Source organism: Ipomoea nil, unplaced genomic scaffold (genome assembly GCF_001879475.1).
Source record: "Ipomoea nil cultivar Tokyo-kokei standard unplaced genomic scaffold, Asagao_1.1 scaffold3400, whole genome shotgun sequence".
Lineage (NCBI taxonomy): Eukaryota > Viridiplantae > Streptophyta > Magnoliopsida > Solanales > Convolvulaceae > Ipomoea > Ipomoea nil.
In genome coordinates, this window is record NW_017619828.1 from 404,763 (window position 1) to 424,277 (window position 19,515).

General features: G+C 38.7%; 3 protein-coding genes across 3 annotated transcripts; all 3 read right to left on the reverse strand.

Moving 5' to 3' along the window:
* Positions 1-1,347: 1,347 nt before the first annotated feature.
* LOC109171181 (uncharacterized mitochondrial protein AtMg00810-like) lies at positions 1,348-4,824 on the reverse strand. Its single transcript, XM_019320308.1, has 2 exons — positions 3,910-4,824; positions 1,348-1,506 (listed from the first exon to the last, which is right to left on the reverse strand). The coding sequence occupies exons 1-2, from the start codon at positions 4,822-4,824 to the stop codon at positions 1,348-1,350; spliced, it is 1,074 nt and encodes a 357-aa protein (XP_019175853.1).
* Positions 4,825-7,812: 2,988 nt separating this feature from the next.
* On the reverse strand, positions 7,813-8,520 carry LOC109171182. Its single transcript, XM_019320309.1, has one exon. It carries the CDS (start codon positions 8,518-8,520, stop codon positions 7,813-7,815), a length of 708 nt encoding a protein of 235 aa, XP_019175854.1.
* Positions 8,521-9,275: 755 nt separating this feature from the next.
* Positions 9,276-10,624, reverse strand: LOC109171173 (sorbitol dehydrogenase-like). The gene is made up of 5 exons (XM_019320302.1): positions 10,543-10,624; positions 10,386-10,453; positions 9,700-10,285; positions 9,536-9,665; positions 9,276-9,465 (listed from the first exon to the last, which is right to left on the reverse strand). Exons 1-5 carry the CDS (start codon positions 10,622-10,624, stop codon positions 9,276-9,278), a joined length of 1,056 nt encoding a protein of 351 aa, XP_019175847.1.
* Between the last annotated feature and the right edge of the window lie 8,891 nt (positions 10,625-19,515).

Here is a 19,515-nt window from a genome sequence, read left to right on the forward strand (position 1 = left end):
ACAGTGATTAAAGACCAATTTTTCAGCAATAACCCAACGTGAGTTACTAGTTGTCCCTAGCTTTTGTTGATAGTCATGGCATATGCGATCATCAACGGGTATTATTTACGCAGGAACTTGAAGGGCAATCTTGTATGAGGAGGAGTGAGAGACATTCGGTGGATAAGAACTTTGGTTCCTTCATATTAGTCCCATTAACTATTCTTGCTTCGACAATGTGATCAGACAATCTTGTGACAAAGAAGCACGTATCGTTGCAAAGACCAATAGAGTGATCTATATTTTCCAATAACATAACAGGTGCACCAACCTTTAATGCCAATGAATGATTAGGAAGCTAAGTCCAGACGATCTCAAACTATTTTCGAATTTAGGAGTGTGTACTTCTGATAGATTTTCACCATCTAATTCTGCCTTACACAAAGTGTCACAACTTAAATATGTTCGACCTTTTGCAATATTCATGTCATACATGTACTGATTGCAACAACTATTAGTCTAGTTGCTTTCGGAATAACGGGAAGAATATGTCTAAAATTGCCGCCCAAAACTACTATATTTCCACCAAATATCTTTTCATCACTACCCGGTATGGCGAACCTCAAAGATCCCTCATGGTTTTATCCAAAGCCTCAAAACAATGTTTGTGCGTTATCGCTGCTTCGTCCAATTTTATCAATTTGCTCCTTATTATAAGCTTAGCAAGGTCACGATATATTTCCCAAAGAGAATGATATAGCAAATCTGGAATGCACCGTCCTGCCACCTGGCAAGAGCAAAGATGCTATTTCACTCAAAGCAACGTTGAGAACAATATCACCGCGCCTCCTTATCTTTGAAGATAACGTTCTCCACACTAACGTCTTGTCTGTTCCACCTTAACCATACACAAAGAACAATCCATCTCCATTAGAATCAATATCATTCATCACAGAGTCGTAGACATTCTTTGTTTTTTTCTTCCGTCAATTATGTTACCTTCATGCTCTGTCTTCAACGATTCCTTGTCATACACCAACTTTTCAGCTATCAACATGTTTTCCATCAAACCCATGCTGCTTTCGTTTCGAATTGGCATTTCTAGAAAGTCCATCAAGCTCTTCCCCCAACAGAGATAGCAACTTCTCTAACTCCACCAGAGCGAACTGTTTCTTATTTGAATTCGATAACACCAACTCTTCATACACCAAAAAAGAAAAAAAAAATCAACAAATTAGTTTATTTAGAAATAATGATAAGGAAATAAAAAAGTCGATTAAATAGATTGGATGCCGATATACCTGGATTTTGCATGAGACGTCGACGCTAAACTTCTGCATCCTTCGCAAGAAATTCCCAAACGGCATTTCACACCACCTCTGGCCTACTGATTGAACTTGAAGTGAGAAGCGTAGCAAACAACCGTTGCAAAGCATACACAGATGCCCAGTAACTCGAGTTAGTAATGCCATCAATGTACTCATTTTCATCATCTAATAATCCATATTCATAACACGCATCCCTAAACTATTTGTGAATTACACCCGCAACAGTATGAATAATATCCTCGTGGTTAGAAGGTTCACGTACCAAATTTAAAAGGCATCTTAGATGGTATAATTCTCCACACCCTGACAAAACATAGAACAATTGTCCTATGGAGAATTCTTTCTTCCTTGGATGTCATTTCACGCAAATCTTGTTTCCAAACAAAGGGGACTCTGCATAAGTCAATTATTCCTTTTTAATACATATTAATTAGTTAATTATTAATTAAAAAATTCTTTTTAATACATCTTAATCAGTTAATTAGAAAAAATCGCACTTTTGGTCCCCCAATTAGTGCCCAAAATGCAATGTGATCCTCACTTTCCAATTTAGACAGAATTGGTCCCTTAATTATTCCACCGTTAGTCAATTTAGTCCTTCTGTGAGTTAATCCATTTAACACCGTTCACAGAAGGACTAAATTGACTAATAGTGGAATAACTGAGGGACCAATTCTATCCAAATTGAAAAGTGAGGATCACATTGCACACGGAGCACTAATGGGGCCAAAGGTGTGATTTCCCCTTAATAAAATTTACATTAGTTATATATATAACTTGTAAAAATTGCACTTTTGGTCCCTCAATTAGTGCCCATATGCAATGTGATTCTCGCTTTCCAATTAGGACAGAATTGGTCCCTCAATTATTCCATCGTTAGTCAATTTAGTCCTTCTGTGAGCTAATCCTTTTAACATCGTTCACAGAAGAACTAAATTGACTAACGGTGGACTAATTGAGGGACCAATTCTGTCCAAATTGGAAAGTGAGGATCACATTGCATTTTGGGCACTAATTGAGGGTCCAAAAATGCGATTTCCCCTAGTTAATTATTAATAACAGTTTTTGTTTTAAAAAAATAACAATTTTTTTTATATTTCCAGTAAATTATTAATAACAATCTCAGTCAAGGGGTTCGTGTCATATATATATTCTCAGTCAATTATTTTTTTTAATACATATCAATTAGTTAATTATTAATAACATATTCTTTTATTTTTTTTTTGAATGCACATATTCTTTTATTTTAAATTAAGTATTAATATTTTTTTCCAATTGGCCTAATTCTCATGTCATCTTTATTCTCAACCAATTATTTTTTCTTAATATGTGTTAATTAGTTAATTATTAATAACATATTTTTATATATATTTCTAGTAAATTATTAATAACAATACCTTTTTCCAATTTACCTATACCATAGTTAATCCGTTTCCTTTTTGAAATAGTTAATTTGGGGACCTTGTTTAATTTTTAGTCAATTATTAATATTCATTTCTTTTTTCAATTGGTCTAATTTCCGTGCCATTTATATTCTCAGAAAATTATTAAGCCATGCAGTTGAGTTTTAATGGAAGTTTGAAATTTAGTAAATTTATCGGAGAATTACAAAACTAATAATGGAGAATATAATTTTTAACGGAAAAAGAAATAATATAATATTGTTGAATAGAAATATGAATTTTAATATTGTTGTATTGTATTATGAATGGGAATTTTAATGTAAAATTGTAATACGTATAGGAAAGTAAAAACAATATATTCTATTAGAATTGTATTACACTATTTTATAATATTAGAATATGAAATAGTGATTTACATCCTCTCAAATACTCTGTCGGGCCGGGGTGTGGGGGCCCTTAGGGTTGGGGAATCAACCTTTTGGGAGAACAATATGAATTTTAATGTAGAATTGTAGTACGAATAAGGAAAGTATGAAACAATATATTCAATTAGGAATTCTATTACAGTATTTTACAATATTACGCAAATCATAATAGTATAGGATTGTTTTAGATGGTAAGTTAAAATGAAGGATTTTGTTTTTATATATAGTATAGATATTCGTGTAATTATAATTATTAGCTTAATTACCATAATAATTATTAGATTTTATATAGTAACATTGATTTTGAGGTAGTTTGGGCGGGAAATTGCAAAAGTAGGATTTTGTTTTTATTAATAGTATAGATAGATTAGTAAGGAAAGAATATATTGTATAGGAATTGTATTACCATATTTTAATGTAGAATTGTATTACCATATTTTACAATATTACCCAAACCTTAGTTAATAATATATGAGTGTTTTGGTCAGAAAATTAAAATGGAGGATTTTGCTTTTATATATAGTATAGAATAAATATGTGGATGGTAGAAAAAAAAAAACAACATGTTGATTTTCGATATGGGCAGTGAAACAACGCAAATCACATTCAAACTGGAAAGAGGTTACACAATAGAGTCCTATAGGAAAGCTACCACTAAAAGCTCCTATCTAATAGTAAAGACTAGTCAACTATAATAATAGCCATAAACAAATAAACCATATAATATAACATTACTAACACACCCCCTCAAGCACAAGGTTGGAGGGCGACAACATTGAGCTTGTCCCGCAGAGCCTGATAACGCGGAGCTGGTAGTGGTTTAGTGAAGATGTCGGCGAGCTGATCTTTAGTTGAGACAAAACTGACAATGAATTCCCCAGAAGCGACCTTGTCCCGGACGAAGTGATAATCGATCTCAACATGCTTTGTGCGGGCATGAAAAACTGGATTTGCAGCTAGGTAAGTGGCGCCTAGGTTGTCACACCATAGAGTGGTTGGTGAGCCAGAATGTAACCCTAGTTCACGGAGTAACGAGACAACCCAAGTGACCTCGGCAGCAACATCAGCAAGCCCCTTGTACTCGGCCTCTGTGGAAGATCTGGCGACAGTACGCTGCTTGCGGGAGACCCATGAAACAAGATTGTCACCTAAGAACACAGCATAGCCACTAGTAGACTTGCGATCGACGGGACATCCGGCCCAATCCGAGTCAGTGAAAGCATGAAGATCGGAAGAGGATGACACTGATAGACGAAGCCCGTAGTCTTGAGTGCCCTTAATGTACCGCAACACTCGCTTGAGTAGAGCCCAGTGGTCGTTCGTAGGAGAATGCATGAACTGACACAACCTGTTTACCGAGTAGGAGAGATCAGGCCTGGTAATGGTTAGATACTGGAGAGCCCCTACAATCCGTCGATACTGAGTCGGGTTCTCAAAAGGTGTTAAGGAGGGCGTGGCCGGTTGTGTTACTGCTGCCGGAGTAGCTAGAGCCTTACAGTCCGTCATTCCCGACCTCGTGAGTATATCTTTCATATACCGCCGCTGAGATAAGATAAGCCCAGCACCAGAAGGCACCATTTCAATCCCTAAGAAAAAGTGGGGTACCCCGAGGTCACGAATCTTAAAGGCTGTTGATAGCTGGCGGAGAAGAGTATCAATCAATACCGAATCGTTGCCCATCATGATCATGTCGTCTACATAGACCAATAAGTAGACCCGGGAGTTGCCCGCTGTATAGTAAAAGAGTGAGACATCGGTTTTGGATGCCAAAAAACCGGTAGATGTCAGAAACTCGTGTAAGCGGTTGAACCACGCCCGTACAAGGAACGTTGCAAGTGGCAGACGTGCCCCGGGTGTGACGGGTCCTCGTAGCCGGGGGGTTGCTTCATGTAAACTGTCTCGGAGAGACAACCATTCAAGAAGGCGTTGTGGACATCAAGCTGTCGCAACACCCATTTGCGTGACACTACAAGAGAGAACAAAATACGAACCGTAGTTGGCTTGACTACGGGACTGAAGGTGTCAAAAAAGTCTTCTCTAGTGACCTGATTGAACCCCTTTGCCACTAATCGGGCTTTGTAGCGTTCAATGGTCCCATCGGCCTTGCGCTTGGTTCTGAAGACCCATTTGCAGCCGATAATATTCATATTCGGAGACGCCGGGATGAGCTGCCAGGTATTGTTATGCATAAGGGCATTGAACTCCTGATCCATAGCATCACGCCATTAAGGGTGACCTACAGCCTGAGAGTAGCAAGTGGGGTCCACAGAGGCATTAAGAGCATAGAACAGCTCGTCATGTCCCCGAGTTTTACCCCTAGTGCGCATGGTATGGTCCTCAACTTCTGTGCGAGTTCTCTTGGTGCGGCCCGGTGGGCGGCCCCGTCTTGCACCAGTCTGAGGTGGTGCTTCTATGGCCATGGGGGCCGGCTGCTGTGCAATCGGGGGTTCATCTAGAACCGTGGTGTTGATAGGGTTCAACACTACGGGCCCAGCTCCCCAAGGGGAAGGAGCGGGGGCCGGAGTTGAATCAACCTGCACAGGAGTCTGCATAGAAAAAGGGAAAAGTGTTTCATCAAAACGCACATGACGGCAGATAAATATCTTTCCCGTCGTTAAGTCCATACAGCAGTATCCCCTAAAAGAGACTGGGTAACCTAGGAAGACACAGGGTGTAGAACGATATTCGATTTTATGCCGATTATATGGCCTTAAATACGGATAACATTTACACCCGAAGACACGAAAGAAAGTGTAAGGGGGTGGTGTTTTATATAGACGGAAGTATGGTGATTCATATGACACGGCAGATGAAGGTAAACAATTAATTAGTTGAGTTGCGGTTTCAAACGCATAATCCCAATATTTCAACGATGTTGAGCTTTCGGCTAATAAGGCCAGACCGGTTTCGACAATGTGTCTATTCCGGCGTTCAACACGGCCGTTTTGCTCATGGGTATAGGCACACGATTGTCTGTGTGTGATGCCTAAGGACTCGAATATAGTGTGCAGGCGACGATACTCACCCCCTAAATCAGACTGAATGGCTTTGATAGAACGGGAAAACCGCCGTTCTACCATCGCCCGAAACAAATTAAATACTTTATAGATATCTGATTTTAACCGTAAGGGGTAAAACCAGCAAAAACGAGTACAGTCATCTACAAATAAAACGAAATAAAGATAGCCCGAATTTGAAATAACTGGAGAAGGACCCCAGATATCTGTATACAACAAATCTAAAACTTCAGAACTTGAAGTATACACTCTATCTAAGGGAAAACGGGAGGATTTTCCACGTTGACAGGCGGAACAAATTTCTGACACCGGAGCTTTATTTGACGTGACCGGACAGTGTTTAAGAACCCGTTGGAGAGCTTGTTTATGAGGGTGACCCAGGCGTTGATGCCAGACTGTGGGTGAAGCTTTGGCCGTTAAGAACGCAACGTGAGACCTAGGCACCAACAACTTATACAACCCGTTTACCGCGGAGCCTTTAAGGAGTATTTCCCGTGTAGTGCAATCCTTCACAAAAAACACATCTTTATGAAATTCAAAAAAAAAGTTGTTTTCGTTAGTGAAACGGTAAACGGATAACAGGGATAATGACAGATTTGGAACAAATAAGACATCTGACATATTTAATAATTTGGAATTTGATGGGATAGCTGTACAACCAACGCGAGAGATATTCAAACATGCCCCATTGCCCACTTTCAACACATCACCGCCAGTGTACGGGTCGGACTGCCCGATCATGTTCTCATCCGGCGACGCGTGGGTGGTAGCGCCGGTGTCCGGAAACCAGACTTCTGGCTGGGCAGTTTCTGCTGGTGGAGTGCCTGCAACGGCCACGTGAGCGTGCGGCGATGGCGGAGGCTCGGTGTAGCGCCGGTTGCAGAAGACGGCGGTGTGGCCGTGACTCCTGCAGATTTGGCAGCGAGGGCTGCCACGGCCACGACCGCCGGAGTTCCGGCCTCCTCGCCCACGGCCGTGATTGTTGCTGTTGTGCCGGCCACCACGTCCGGAGCCCCCATTCGACTGGCCACCACGGCCAGCGTACATAGCGACCGGTACGCCATTCCCGGACTCCATCGCGAACTCGTCTCCCTGGATGAAATCCTGTGCTTGCAGAAGATCTCCTAGTTGGGATAGAGTTAGAGCCGTCGAAACAGTCTCGCGGGGCGGGACGGGGCAAAACACACCAAAGCCCGTCCTCGTAGCGGGACGGGCTAAAAAGCCCGCCTCTTAGCGGGCTTGGAATGTGGTCAGCCTACCCCGCCATGCCAAAGCCCGCTGGCGGGGCAGGCTAGCCCGCCAATCAATTTTTTCGATGTGTTAATTTTATTTTTTTTAAAAAAAAAATCACTGTACAATATCCTTAAAAAAAAAAAAAAAAAAATCACTGTACAGACGTACAGTTCACTAACATAGTAACACTACCTAGTATTGTATTCCTATAAATCTATAATCTTATAAGTTATAACACACTAACACAATTACACAAACCAAAATAACATGTATTAAATACTAAATATATATACAAAATATATATGTAGTAGCAGGTCGCGGGCTAAACCCGTGACCCGCCTGACCCGCCTTGCCTGGACCCGTGACCCAGGCGAGACAAGCTAAAAAGCCCGCCTCCTGGCGGATCAAAATTTGAAGAACCCGTCCCCTACCTACGACGGTACGGGACGGGTCGACTCAGCGGGTAAAACCCATTTTTGACGGCTCTAGATAGAGTCACCGGTGTGCCGGTCACGGTGAGAGCACTCGCCATGGCCCGGAATTCCGGACGAAGACCCCTCAATACGTAGAGCACCTGTTCGTCAAGAGTGAGCCGATGGCCGGCCAGGGACAAGGCTTCGACCAGCATCTTTGCCTTTCCAAGATACTCCGAGGCCGACATGCTGCCTTGCCGGAGCGTCTGAAACTGACCAAGCAGATTGAGACACTTAGCTCGTGTGGAGGACGCCAGCGAGTCGTTAATGGAGAGCCAGACCTCGCGTGACGTTTCCCGGCCAACCGCTAATGGCATGACCTCGTCGGATAAAGACGAGATCAGAAGAGACAGGATCAGCTGGTCCTGTTGAACCCACGCCGCATGCGCCGGGTTGACTTCGGATGATGCGGCCGCGGTGGTGCCGGAGTCGGCTGCATGTGCCGTCGCAGGGAAGAACGCCGATGGACAAACATGGTTGCCGTCAATGTAGCCTAAAAGGCCTTGGCCACGTAAGAATGGAATAATTTGGGTGCGCCAAAACAAGAAATTACGATTGTTTAATTTTATTGAGACAAAGTGATGCGCTGCGTTAAGGGAGTTCCCGGTTGTTTGTGGTGGAGGGGTGGTGGTTACGGTGCGTTCAGAGGAGTTTGTCGACATGGTTAGGTGGTGGAGAAAAAACAGGGTAGGATTCCTAGCCTGACGCTAACTGATACCAAGTGAAACCACGCAAATCACATTCAAACTGGAAAGAGGTTACACAATAGAGTCCTATAGGAAAGCTACCACTAAAAGCACCTATCTAATAGTAAAGACTAGTCAACTATAATAATAGCCATAAACAAATAAACCATATAATATAACATTACTAACATGGGCAATGGCACATTCGAGGTTAAGGCCACCGCCAAAGGTCACGCATTTGGGCGGTGAGATTGAGCGGCAAAGGGAACTAAAACCAGCTCGGCGTTATAAACCATCACGACTGGAAATCAGATCACCCAAAAGTGGTCAGAAATAACCTTAATCTGGTCAGCTCAAACATTTAAGGAAAAATGAAAAAAAAAATTGTAATTCGAGAAGCCATAATGTTCTTAAATTATTTCTAGGCGTTGTTTTACTATTAAAGTATTAAGCTAATGAATAAGAATATAAAGAAGATTTTGCAAATAAATAAATTAATTAAATGGAAAATAATCCATTATTAATAATTTAGATTAAAATTACTGGCCTGTTATTTTACTATTAATATAATTAATCAATACTATTATAACGGCATATGCGTATTCGACTTTATGCAGAAAATGTCAAAATACCTGAGCTTTTATGCCTATTCGATTCATTGACATAGATATAAGTACTCTTAGGACTAGCTAGTCAAGTGTAACTACTACATTAATCAGTTAATCTAAACTCTAAAGATTGAACATGACTTTGACAGCATTGCCACCACGAGCACTGGTTTCAAATGCCTCTTCAACCTCCTTCTGTGTGAACCCAAACCTGTGTGTGATCAGTGGCTTCACATCAATCTTCCCACTCATCAAAAACTCTATGCACTGTGGCCATGTATTCAACAACACAACCATCATCTTTATCTTTAACCTTTAACAAAACACAATACAGATATCTCGATCTAGATTCTACTACAATTAGATATTTAATTAAAAATTACCTTGCTACTGCAGGAGTGAGGGGGATTGTCATTTCGCAGTGGCCCATACCGACGAGGCAAACCTTGCCGCCGGAGCGGGTTGCGCGAAGAGCGGTGGATATTGTCTTATTAAAACCAGCGCAGTCCAAGCGATATTGTCTTATTAAAACCAGCGCAGTCCAAGCTGACGTCGATTCCGACTCCCATGGCGGCCTTGATGTTTTCCACCTCAAATTCCACATCTTCCATCTTGTGTGAAACCTTGATAATCACATCCGCTCCCAATTTCTTAGCGAACGCTAATCGCTGATCGTCGACATCCACAACAGCAACTCTCGGAGCTCCCAAGGCCAGAGCGGAGAGCATGGAGACGAGGCCAATAGGGCCGGCTCCGAACACCAGCACGTTGGTCTCCGGCCCGATGTTCGCCCGGCGACAAGCGTACACGCCCACACTCAACGGCTCGCACATCGCGCCTTCCTCCAAGCTCACGTTCTCCGGGAGCTTGAAGCATAGATCCGCCGGATGCACGATCTGGTTAGCGAGAGAGCCGTGGATCGGCGGCGTGGCAAAGAACTTCATCTCATCGCACAGATTGTAACTACCTTCCTTGCAATGGCTGCACCGCCAACAGCTAACGCCAGGCTCCAACGCCACGCGGTCGCCGGCGACCAGACTCTTCACCTCGATCCCGACTTCTTCAATGATTCCTGCGCATTCCTGGCCGATCACCATTGGCTCTTTCACAATGTAATCTCCACACCTCCCATGCTGAATATATATATATAATAATCAAATTCTATATCAATTAACTGAAAATTAAAATAAAACCCTAAAAACCATAAACAAATTAAAACGTAAGGATGATCACCTTGAGGTAGTGAACATCACTCCCACAGATACCAATTGCTTTCAGACTCACTCTAACATCATGAGGACCTATCATACAACAACTTAATACACCATACGATTAACATTATATATATATATATATATATATATATATATATATATATATATATATATACCAAGGGGAGGGAGGTTGCCAACGCCGAGAAGCCAAGCAGCCATGTTGTTTTCTGTGGGTACTCCATTAGCGCCCTTTCCCATTCTCACCAAATTGATTGCTTAATTTCTCACAGAGATTTAATTTGATGGAGAAGAAGATTGAAGTAGTGACGGTGTGAAGAGCGCAGCGAAGAGAGGGGTATTTATACTTTATAGGGTGATATGTCTGAATTCATTAATGGATAAAGGTATTGTAACGTTTATCCGTTACTATTATTATAACATTAGGATAAGTTATGATAATATTCAGTATTTGATATGTGGTGCAACACTAATAACCTAATAACTAGACTACCATTATGATTAGGAGTCTGGTTAGGGTTTAGGAGACCTAAAGACAATCAACCACAATGATGGCCAGTGGTTATATAAGGTCACTAGTCCTCTCACTGCTCACATTATATACCTCATACACCATCTAGAGAGAGCTGAGTAAAGTGAGAGACAAAATACTCGTTATCTCTGCAGCAGTCCGGATCGTTCAACCGTGTAAAGAGCTATGGCTGGAGGTTAGTCGATCCTATTATCACATATTATATGATGCATGTGATACTTTAGTCTAACAGTTGGTATCAGTCGCCATAAATAATCTCTGCCTAGTTTTTTTTTTTGTTTAATTGCATATAATATTTGCATATGTTGTATACATATTTGTATAATTAAATTACATATGGTGAATATTCTTTGGTTCGCAATTAAATTGTCTGGGCTGCTGGAAATTTGGTTTATTCCGCATTAAGAAATTAAAAAAAAAAAATTGAAATTGGATAATTAATTTTTGGCCTTTTCGCTGCTTCGCCGGAAATTGCTTCTTGTTTTTCGAATTCCGGTGCTGACTTGCGATTATTCAGATGAAGAAGATGGATGATGAATGTTTGGCTTAAGTTAATTGGGCCAGGTCTGGCCATTTGGGCCAGACCTGGGCTCATTTTAAAAAAAAAAAATTAATAATAATAATATTATTATTATTTTTTACTGGGCCTGTTTTGGTTCTGGATCAAATCTGAATTGATATTTGGACTACATCAATTCATTCAGTTTAATATCATCATCATATTTGGACTTCTTCTAATTAAATTATCCAATTGAAATTTTTTATTAAGTCCATTATTAAATTATTATTCAACTTTGAATAATTATTCAGTTTTAAATTTTTCAGTTGAATTTTAATTTAATAATGTTTTTCAGTTTAAATTGTATTAAGTGTTGCAATTTAATTGTGGAGTATTTGTGAGTAATATGCATAATCTGAGCATGCTATTTATCTCTTTATTGCAATAATTATTTGACTGTTATAATTATGCATGTAGAAAAGCATGTTCATTAAGAAAAATTTAGAGCCTTTGAGGTCTGAATTATATGCTATGCATGGTTTAGTGCCTTTTAGGTGAATTAGCGACTTTCAGGTTAGATTATGCATATTATTACTCAATCTTCAGTTATTACTCCATTCGTGTTTTATAAAGTTCCTAAAGCACATAAAGTACATAAACAATTCGTAGTTTTACCCTATTTAAAGCCTTATCCATAGGTGAAACTACTCTTTAGATCTCTCAAATGATTTTACTTCAAAAATGAGAACACATGAATTAGGGAAGTTTCTTGGGGAGGAATACTAGTTCTATGGCCCTGGCTTGAAAGCCTTGTTGCTACTAGTCCCCTTGCGATGCTACTCTGTCTAAGGAGTTGGTTTTTAACCGAGCTTCGTCTCAACCAACTTTCCTGGGAGTATACCTAAGGATTGTCTATTATATTTTGGTTTAATCTGTTTGTTAATTAGGTTTTCTTGCTAATGTGATTATGTTCTTTGGTTAATTAAAGAGTAGCCACAGCATCTTTAATTTTTCCAAAATTACATATTAAGTTTTACTCACATAAAGTTAATGCAAGAATATTGTAATTCACTCTGCGTGATATGGCAAAATTTAGCCCACAGGCAATTTTGTTATATTTGTAGGGTTAATTAGGATGAAATACCATACTATGATCATAATTTGCCCACAGGGATTATGTATCGGCATATAGTTTTGGTAGTTTTGTCATTAAGGGTGGAAAAATTAAAATTGCACCCATTCCGTTTCCACCATTCAGTTTTGGTAAATTCATTATGCGTAAAAATTTAGCCCACAGGCAATTTTTATGGCATCCGAATTTATCCTTCGCATAATTTTACATTGGTAATATTATGTACTTCAGTATCTCTCTCTAATTTTTTATGCCTCGAAAATTCTAACCAAGCATTAATTATTATTCTTTACAGCAACTCATCCTGTCACCCAAACACAAATTAATGTTCCAATCCTTAACGAAGATAATCACAAAGAGTGGAAAGATGCTATTCTCTTGCAATTAAGATTATTAGAGTTGGATTACGCTGTTCTCAATGAGGAACCCCCTGAGGTTACTGAAGAAAGCACTAGCGAAGCCAAGCAGCTTCGCGCACAATGGGAGAAATCCAATGGATATGTGTGCTCTTCATTAAGTCAAGAATTTCCAGAAAAATTTGTTTTTGCTTTGAGGACATTAAGAAAGCGAAACCCTTGCTCAAAGCTATCGATGATAACTTCATTGAATCAAAGAAAGTTTTGGCAATGACTCTAATCATGAAGTTGAGAAATATGCGTCTTTCCACTGTCAAGGGAACGCGTGAACACATTATGCAACTCAGGGATATTGCGGCTCAATTAAAGGAGTTGGAAATCATTCTACCAGATGATTATTTGGTGTTTTTTGCACTTGATACCCTTCCTCAAGAGTACAATCCTTTTAAGATTTTCTACATCACACATAAAGAGGACTGGTCTATCAATGAGTTGATAACCATGTGTGCAATGGAGGAACAAAGGCTTAGCTTGTGGCTAAGCTTGGGTATGTTCCATCTTCTTTTGTTTGTTTCGAATCTAATATGTCAGAAGTTAATACTAATTCTTGGTGGGTTGACTCTGGTTCAACAATCCACATTGCAAACTCTTTGCAGGATTTGACAAAATTGAGACAGCCAACGGGAACTGAGTGTAGCATCTTCTCTGGAAACAAGATTGCATCACCAGTCGAAGCTGTCGAAGTTTGCAATTTAGTTTTGGACAATGGTTTTGTAATGACGTTAGAAAAGACATTTTATGTTCCTAGTTTTTCTAGGAACTTAGTTTCAGTATCTAGACTTGTACCCTTCGGATATTCTTTTGAATTTAATACCAATAATATCAAGTTATTTCATTATTATACTTGTGTTGGTACTGGTACATTGTCTAATGGTCTTTTCCGTCTTAAATTAAAGACTGATTCAGTTTACAATTCTTTACATGTTCAAAACGGCACCAAACGGTGCAGTATTAACGACAATTCCTCAATGTTGTGGCATCGGAGATTAGGTCATATCTCCCTTGAGCGTATTAAAAGGTTGGTAAAGGATGGAGTACTTTCTACTCTAGACTATACTGACTTTGAGACTTGCGTTGACTGCATTAAGGGTAAGCAGACAAACAAGTCAAAGAAATGTGCCAATAGAAGTACAACGTTGTTGGAAATTATTCATACTGACATATGTTGTCCTGATATGACAATACCTGGTCAGAAATATTTCACCACCTTTATTGATGACTTCTCAAGTTTTTCCTATGTGTATTTACTTCATCATAAACATGAAGCATTGGATGCCTTTAAATCATTTAAAGCTGAAGTTGAAAACCAATGTAACAGGAAAATACACATAGTTAGGTCTGATAGGGGTGGTGAATACTATGGTAGATACAATGAGAATGGGCAAGCACCTGGTCTATTTGCTAAGTTTCTTCAAGAGCATGAGATTGTTGCCCAATACACCATGCCTGGTTCTTCGGACCAAAATGGTGTAGCTGAAAGAAGAAATCGGACCCTTCTGGATATGGTGCGGAGTATGCTTAGCAACTCTAAGCTTCCTAAGTCGTTGTGGGATGAAGCACTTAAGACGGCAACGTATATATTAAACCGTGTTCCAACCAAGGCTGTCCCTGAGACACCGTTTGAGTTATTCAAAGGTTGGAAACTGAGTTTGCAACATATGCGTGTTTAGGGATGTCCGTCTGAGGTGAGGATATATAACCCACACGAGAAGAAACTTGACCCAAGGACGATTTGTGTTTTCTTTATTGGATATGCACAATCTTCTAAGGGTTATAGGTTCTATTGTCCATCTCATACTACTAGGATAGTGGAATCAAGGAATGCTAAATTTCTTGAAGATGACTTGATTAGTGGGAGTGATCGGTTTAAGGACTTAGTTCTTTCCTTCGATCATATTGACTCTCAACCTTCTACGTCATCTGGTGGGGTTGTACTTATCCGCAGTGCTCCTTTAGTTCTGCCTGTAGATATACCACCTACCGTTGAGATTCCGCAAACTGTTGAGGATCAACCTTTGGAAGAACCAGTTCAGGACTTACAGCAACCGCCTGAACTAGATTTCGAACCAATGGTTGAACCAACTCAGGATATACAGCAAGATTCTGAGCCGATGCAGACTGAACCGATTCAAGAACTGCCACCAGTTCTTGAAGAGGTAGTTGCCCCGCAACCTGTACAAGGTGATGAGGGTCCAACCTTAAGACGGTCTACTCGGATAAGGCGATCAGCAGTTCCTAGTTATTATGTTTCGTATCTACAAGAATCTGACATAGGGGCAGAAAATGATCCTGAAACATTCTCTCAAGCCACAAATTGTGCACAGTCTGACTTATGGTTAGAAGCCATGAAGGATGAAATAAATTCCATGAAGGACAATGGAGTTTGGGATCTTGTTGAGTTGCCTAATGGGGCCAAGGCCATTGGTTGTAAATGGGTCTTTAAGGCTAAAAGAAACTCATTAGGCAACATTGAGAGATACAAGGCCCGGCTTGTTGCCAAGGGATTTACTCAAAAAGAAGGAATCGATTACAAGGAGACATTTTCTCCTGTATCAAAGAAAGATTCACTTCGGATCATTCTGGCATTAGTTGCACATTTTAATCTTGAGTTGCAACAAATGGATGTGAAAACCGCTTTCCTAAATGGTGATCTAGAAGAGGAGGTTTATATGAAACAACCTAAAGGTTTCTCTTCTAGGGGTGGTGAGCATTTAGTATGTAAGCTTAAGAAATCCATATGCGGTTTAAAACAAGCCTCCCGTCAATGGTATATCAAATTTGATGGGGTAATTTCTTCATTTGGTTTTGTTGAAAATCCCTCAGATAACTGTATATACCAGAAGGTGAGTGGGAGTGAAATTTGCTTCCTTGTTTTATATGTGGATGACATCTTACTTGCCACCAATGATAAGGGGATGCTTCGTGAAACAATTTCTTTCTAAGAACTTTGATATGAAGGATATGGGTGATGCCTCTTACGTTATCGGCATTAAAATTCGTAGAGATAGGTCCCGGGGTATACTGAGCTTATCTCAAGAAACCTATATAAACAAAGTTTTAGAGAGATTTCATGTGCAAAATTGTTCATCTAATGTTGCTCCCATAGCTAAGGGTTAGACTTTTGGAGAGCTGTAAAGAGGGTTCTAAGGTATCTAAGATGAACCAAAGGTTACAAGCTTGGGTTTAGGCAGACGGACAATTTAGATGTTGTCGGTCATTCAGACGCGGACTTTGCTGGCTGTGTTGATTCTCGAAAATCAACTTCAGGGTGCGTCTTTATTATGGCCAGTGAGGCTATCTCATGGAGAAGTGTTAAACAGTCCTTAATAGCTACTTCTACCATGGAAGCCAAGTTCGTTTCCAGTTTCGAGGCAACTTCATAGGGTGTTTGGCTAAAGAATTTTATCTCTGGGCTTAGAATTATGGATTCCATATCTAAGCCATTGAAAGTTTACTGTGACAACTCAGCTGCAGTCTTCCTAGCTAAGACCACAAAAGTGGGAGTCGAATTAAGTACATCGACATCAAGTTCTTAGCAATTAGGAATCGTGTCAAAAATAAAGTTGTATTCTTTGAACACATTCATACTGAGTTGGTGTCAGCAGATCCCTTGACTAAATGCATGCCTTTAGTTAAATTCAAGGATCTGGTTCAGAAAATGGGACTTTTTCCCACTATGGAATTTATATATACATTCAGTTTAAAATTCTTTGGCATTCAGACATTTTCTCAATTGTGTACACCTTCATTTGCTTCATATTGATGAGAAAATGTACTTCAGGGACTTGGAATAAACATAAGGTTTATTTCGTTGGGTTTTGTTTCCTAATTAAGTGCTCAATGGCAGTTTGCATTTGATCATAATGGATACTACTCGTGCTAATGAGAACATATCATTATGGTTGGTGTTTTTCTGTTATTGAGTGGTAGTGCTTGCACCAAGTGGGAGAATGTAACGTTTATCCGTTACTATTATTATAACATTAGGATAAGTTATGATAATATTCAGTATTTGATATGTGGTGCAACACTAATAACCTAATAACTAGACTACCATTATGATTAGGAGTCTGGTTAGGGTTTAGGAGACCTAAAGACAATCAACCACAATGATGGCCAGTGGTTATATAAGGTCACTAGTCCTCTCACTGCTCACATTATATACCTCATACACCATCTAGAGAGAGCTGAGTAAAGTGAGAGACAAAATACTCGTTATCTCTGCAGCAGTCCGGATCGTTCAACCGTGTAAAGAGCTATGGCTGGAGGTTAGTCGATCCTATTATCACATATTATATGATGCATGTGATACTTTAGTCTAACAGGTATTTCAGTCCTTTCAAAATTATCCTTCTGATCTGTTGATAATTTGCCGGGATAAACGATTTCTTGTTTGAATTAAGTCAGGGAACTAACTATTCCATATATACCAAAAAGGGAAAATCTTATCCAAATATGGATAAGGCTATCATTATCCATGCAATACTTTCATACCTGAGTTCTACTTCCAATTCATCAAATTAATAATTCTTGTATTATTCTTCCAAAAGGTTGAACCCCAACCCTAAGGGCCCCCCACACCCCGGCCCGAAGTAATTCTTTTATTATTTTTTCTACATCATGTAATTTCGACGCACTTTTAAAACTGAATCCAAATTTCACATCACATTAAAAAATTATTATTATTCATCAATGTTATTTTTATTTAAACTAGTATTTTCACATGTGCGATGCACGGAATGGTTTATTATAATATTTAAAGAATATTTGTATCGATATATAATTATATAACTTATAACATCAAATATTATATAATGCAGTAGAAAAATTGAGTTAATAATTGTCCAATTAATAGCCAATGTGTAGATGTACGCATCCAGTGCCAACAGTTTAGAGATTTTGTATATCAGTGTTTATAATTTGTATTAATTGGGCAAATTTGTTCGTTGTCTAGCAACTTAGTTATACAAATCATTTGCTATCCTAATTTATTTGTATCAAATATATATTTTCCATGTAGACATATTAACAAATCCATTATGTGTGAGTATATTCAGTATGAGTATGCGTGTAAATTATAGTATAAGTCTCAACTATAACATTAATACAATATTAATAAATAAATAATATAAATTTTATATTCTGTGAGTAACAATTTTTTTTGTGATTATATTCTGTGGAGAACAAATCCATTCTGATAAATTTTTGTGATGTATATTGAAGTATGATTGTCTAACATACAACATACAACATAAATATTAATATTAATTGATATTAATCTAATATCACTAAAATACAGTGACGCTTAAAAAATGTAAAAATGCAATATGTACCATGGAGTCATGAAATAAGCACTCCAGTGTTTGGTGGTTGACGGTTGTGCGTTGATATTCTCTGGACAAATAATAACGCATCAACCGGAGCCTTATATATCTTTTCCTTGTCCTATGAGATAGATCAAAGGCAGTGGCGAAATTTGACTCCATTACTAAATAATAAAGAGAAAGTTGAGAAATAGCATAGAAGAATTAAAAGTATATAATGGTAAAAAATCAGTGAGTTCGTGATCGTTTTATATTCAGTGAATTATATCAAGGAATCATATTAATTTTGAGTCAATTATTAATTTTCATTTCCTTTTCCAATTGGTCTAATTTCCGTGCCACTTTTATTCTTAGTCAAATATTTTTTTGAGTTAATTACCAAAATGGTCCATTGACTATATAGTGTAATTACCAATTTGGTCCTTAACTAATTTTTTTGACCAATTAAGTCCGTCAACTTTAAAAATCTTAACCAATTTGGTCCTCCGTTTGTTTTGCCGTTAGGGTTTCGTTAACGCGGGACCAAATTGGTAATTTCGCTATAGGTAAAGGACCATTTTAGTAATTAATTTTTGAATTAATTTCACTTTTGGTCTCACGACGTTTGAGGTCTTATCACTTTTGGTGCACAACATTAAATTTTTTCAATTACGGTACGTAACTTTGTTATTTTTATCAGTTTTGGTTTTTTTTCGTCAAATTGACGGTGAAATGTTGCCGGATTTTATATTTTAGAGACAAAATCGTCATCTCAGGGCAATATCTTCAATATCTAAACAAAAGAAAAATCATATTAAGAGAAAAAAGAAGAGTTTGCCAATCGTCGACGCTATAAATCCCATAGATATATGTTTAATTTCTGCTTGTCTTTCGCATTATTCTCATCGATCAAATACATATAGTTGTGATTTTACAATGATTTTTTTTAGATACTGAAGATGTTTCCTTGAAATAAAGATTTTACCCTAAAAATATAAAATCCGACAACACTTTGTTGTCAATTTGTTCGAAAGGACCAAAACTGATAAAAATAACAAAGTTTGGAGATGCTATATATCAGTGTTTAGGATTTGTATAACTTGAACAAATGTACTATTTGAAAAAAAAAAAACAAATATATAATATCATCGGTTCGAATTACACATTGTTGAAAACCTCTTTGTAGACGACATTGATAGTAGTAACAGCATATTGTCCATCCTCTTCTAGAGCTAACACCTTCACGCCA

Coding starts and splice junctions, on each gene's coding strand:
- LOC109171181 (XM_019320308.1), bottom strand. CDS start 4,824: ATGATCATGATGGGCAACGATTCGGTATTGATTGATACTCTTCTCCGC. Junction 1,507..3,909: donor CTCTGCGGGACAAGCTCAAT/GTTGTCGCCCTC, acceptor ATTCACAAATAG/TTTAGGGATGCGTGTTATGA.
- LOC109171182 (XM_019320309.1), bottom strand. CDS start 8,520: ATGTCGACAAACTCCTCTGAACGCACCGTAACCACCACCCCTCCACCA.
- LOC109171173 (XM_019320302.1), bottom strand. CDS start 10,624: ATGGGAAAGGGCGCTAATGGAGTACCCACAGAAAACAACATGGCTGCT. Junction 10,454..10,542: donor TGGCAACCTCCCTCCCCTTG/GTATATATATAT, acceptor GTTGTATGATAG/GTCCTCATGATGTTAGAGTG. Junction 9,466..9,535: donor CTCACTCCTGCAGTAGCAAG/GTAATTTTTAAT, acceptor GTTTTGTTAAAG/GTTAAAGATAAAGATGATGG.